Below are 3868 nucleotides of genomic sequence, written 5' to 3'. Positions count from 1 at the left end.
TTTCTCATACACAAAATAGAGAGTGAAGCTTTTTGCCGTTGTTATGTCAATACCGGAAGTTGATATTGAAGAACCTTTTTAAAGAAGTGAATCTTAAATATAAAGCAATATTATTTATTTTTAATTAGAGATAAAAAAAATCAAATGAAGAGCCTAACATTTATCCAAGGTCAAATTATTCACGCATCACAAGTATGGAAGCATTTGGTGAAGTCGATTACACACACATCTCTGTTTTATATATAGTATAGATTTATTCTCTCTCTCTCTCTCATACACACGCACACACACAAAGATGTATGCATATTTATGCATGTACGTATACATGACAACAAACCTCTCTCTCTCAGTCACACACACACACACTTCCATTTCATTTGATGTGTGATACTCTGTGTGTGTGCGTGCGCGTGCTTTCGTGCGTGCGTGAGGGGTTCCACAATCGCAATTTATTTCAATTACTCTTGTGAGGATATTCACGTAAATAATTTTTTTCATTTAAGCCACATTTTAATTTTCATAAAAGTTTCCAAGTACCAATGAGGCTTTTTGGCGCATCTTCAATTTTCCAATTCATGAGAGGTGCCCATTCATCATTCATCTGAGAGTCCATCTACAGAATGTCCTCAGATTTCTATACAGCATATTTTGCTTTTTTCCTTCCAGTATATAAGCAACAATTTCATTCCCGGGCAGCGCTGGGTTGCTCTGCTAGTGTAATAAATAATTTTGTTAATGAAACGGAAAAGAAAAGGCATGGCTGTGTGGTAAGAAGCTTGCTTCCCAACCACATAGTTTTGGCTTCAATCCCACTGTGTGGCACCTTGGGCAAGTGTCTTCTACTATAGCCTTGAGATGACCAAAGCCTTGTGAGTGGATTTGGTAGATGGAAACTTAAGGAAGCCAGTCATGTATATATATATATATATATATATATACAATTTAAAATAGAGGATAAAATCTTTATAAGAATTTATTAAGTATTTAGTGTGAAAGAACCTCATAAGGGAAAAATTTATTAATTATTCCCTATAAATATATTTATTTATATTAAGGGCATTACTATACATAAATGTTTCATGCTAGGAGGGACTCTTAAAGTCAAAACTATCATAATAAATACATTTTACCGAACACGAAGGAATGCAACTCTCGAAGTGAGTCTCCTAAAATCAGACTTGGCGGTGAGGCTCGCTTCTAGAGTTGCATTCCCTTGTGTTGTGTTTATTATGGTAGTTTTGACTTTAAAAGTCCCTCCTAGCGTGAGGCATTTATGTATAGTAATGCCCTTAGTATAAATATATATGTATGTATGTATGTATCTGTGTGTCTTTGTGTTGTCTCCCCATCACTGCTTAACAACCGGTGTTGGTGTGCTTATGTCCCTGTAGCTTAGCAGTTTGGTAAAAGAGACTGATAGAATGAATCCTAGACTTAAAAAATAAGTCTTGGGATCAATTTGTTTGATTAAAACCCTTCAAGGCAGTGGTCTAGCATGGCTACAGTCAAATTACTGAAACAAGTAAAAGAATATAAATATAAAAAAGAAAAAAAATGAAGGAAACTCAGCATTAAACATACTGTATGTGAGCAATGTCTGACAATTGACAAAAATATTTATGCCCTTGACAGGGGACTGATACCAAATGACTGATGACAGAGGACTAAGATATGTGGCACATTGCTGTACTTGAGAAGACTTGCCCATCACAACAGAATCAAGACCCTAAAACCAAGGTGCCACATAAAAAGTGTTGGTGTGTGTGCTGGTGCCACATAAAAAGCACCCAGCATACTCTGTGTAGTGGATGGGCATCCAGCCATAGAAACAAAGCTAAAGCAGACTATGGAAACTGGTATGGCCCCCTGGCCTTACCAGTTCCTGTCAAGCCGTCCAACCCATGCCAGCATGAAAAACAGACATACATGTTGAAGATGATCCTTGTCAGAAAGTCAAAAATTTTGGACCATGTTTAAAAGAAAGCATTTGACAGATTAGACAGAGATTTTACAGCTCAACAAGCTACAACCACTAGATTACAGTTACACAATGTCTTCTCTCTGCCTGTTTTATTCCTACAACAGTAGCTTCTATTCTTTGTTCAGTTCTTCCCACCTGCAGCTACAATCTGCTGGAAGTTTCTTCCAATATCCACCTTTTCCTTATAGATGTTTAAATTGAAACCCAACCACAAAAATCTCAAATAGTACATGAGTACAAAAGTTTAGGTAACAGCTTCTACAGCTCTGATTATCTTATTTAAAAATATCTTTATTGTTTTTCATTTTCTTGTTTACTATTGTTTCTCTGATACGTATGGTTAGCTATTCTTTAAAAGAAATTTACTTTCTAACAATATCTGGAATTCTCTAGATCATTTTGTGAGTCACCTAAAATAAAATTTTGCTACAATTTCTAGACTTCTACTTGTTTGTTCATTTTTATGTCTATTATTCTATGCTAGCATGGGCTAAACAGAGACTTATTTGAGTCAACTTTATCTGTTTTTCAATGGTCTTTGACAGCACAGAGCAATGGGATGTTTGTCAACAAAAAATGTTAGCATTATATCATCATTTTGACCAGAGATTGATATGTAAAGAAGTGGAATGACCATAAAGTCTTGGGTTTAGTGCCATTGTGTGGTAATTTTGATGTCTTCTACTAGAGCTCTGGGCTGACCAAAACCGTATGAGTAGATTTGATTGATGGAAACTGAAAGACGTTGTTTGTTTGTGTGTGTGCATCCATTCCTTGCTTTGACTTCAAGTGGTAGAAGTAAAATGAATGTCACTGGTATGCAAGGGGTGTGCATAATTTCTAATTTTCTGTGAAAACATGTCTAGTTAGATAGATGCCAGAATACTTCCTTGTACATTATAATGTTGTTGGTAAACTATTGAAGAATTGTCCTCATATACGAATTCCTGCTAAAAAAAAACAAACAAAATCTAGAGTGGTTTCTTGTGGCCTTGCACAGGCCACTGAAAAGTTATGAGTTCAAGTATTGCAAGCTAAAGAAAGTCATCAATTACATTAAACCTCTACTGTATATTTACAGATGGGCAAACTGGGACAATGCATAGTGTCAATGATTGGATATAACTCATATTTTAGATTATATTTTAACTGATAAATTGACATTGTTTTACCTGAGCTAAGTGTGACACTTTCTCTCTCTCTCCATATATATATATGTATAAAAGATGAGACAAATCTAAAACTTAATGCAATATCAGTAACATGATTAAGTTAAAACACTTCAAGATACAAAACTAATCTGTTAATAATTTAACAATCACACCTCTTAAACATGGAAATAAACAAATAAAAAAAAATGTAAGATGTGTATAAAATGTTTTGGATAGAGAAATATTATTTAGAAACTATTTTAATTTGCCCCTGGAAACAGATCCATCAGTCAAAGGATATAGTCATTTCTTCCATAACATTTGCTTGTTCTTTTTCTCTTTCTTTCTGTAATCTTTCTTGTTGCTTAGAAATGTAATCCAAAAAGCTGACCTCATCCTCTTCTAAACCTTTTACTGAATTTCCTGAGAAACAGAGGAAGAATGGACAATTATAACATTTGAAAGAATGAAAAGTTAGATATATATGTGTTCACATGTATTACTCTTTTACTTGTTTCAGTCGTGACTGCGGCCATGCTGGAGCACCACCCTTAGTCAAGCAAATCGACCCCAGGAATTATTCTTTGTAAGCCTAGTACTTATTCTATCGGTCTCTTTTGCCGAACTGCTAAGTTACAGGGGCGTAAACACACCAGCATCAGTTGTCAAGTAATGTTGGGGGGACAAACACAGACACACACACACATATATATATATATATATATATATATATATA

The 3868-nt window shown here is 34.8% G+C and overlaps 1 protein-coding gene across 3 annotated transcripts in view; it reads right to left on the bottom strand.

The window, feature by feature from the left end:
* The window catches only part of LOC106882165 (PSME3-interacting protein), a 21920-nt gene that overhangs the window by 7167 nt on the left and 10885 nt on the right, over positions 1-3868 (bottom strand). For all 3 annotated transcript variants that reach the window (XM_014932745.1, XM_014932743.2, XM_014932744.2), the window contains exon 4: positions 3434-3555. In XM_014932745.1, the coding sequence (XP_014788231.1) occupies positions 3434-3555 (122 nt within the window). The remainder of the gene's footprint in view (positions 1-3433; positions 3556-3868) is intronic.

Source organism: Octopus bimaculoides, chromosome 3 (genome assembly GCF_001194135.2).
Source record: "Octopus bimaculoides isolate UCB-OBI-ISO-001 chromosome 3, ASM119413v2, whole genome shotgun sequence".
NCBI lineage: Eukaryota > Metazoa > Mollusca > Cephalopoda > Octopoda > Octopodidae > Octopus > Octopus bimaculoides.
Note: the sequence above shows the minus strand (reverse complement) of the source record. Positions and strands in the feature narration are given on the sequence as shown.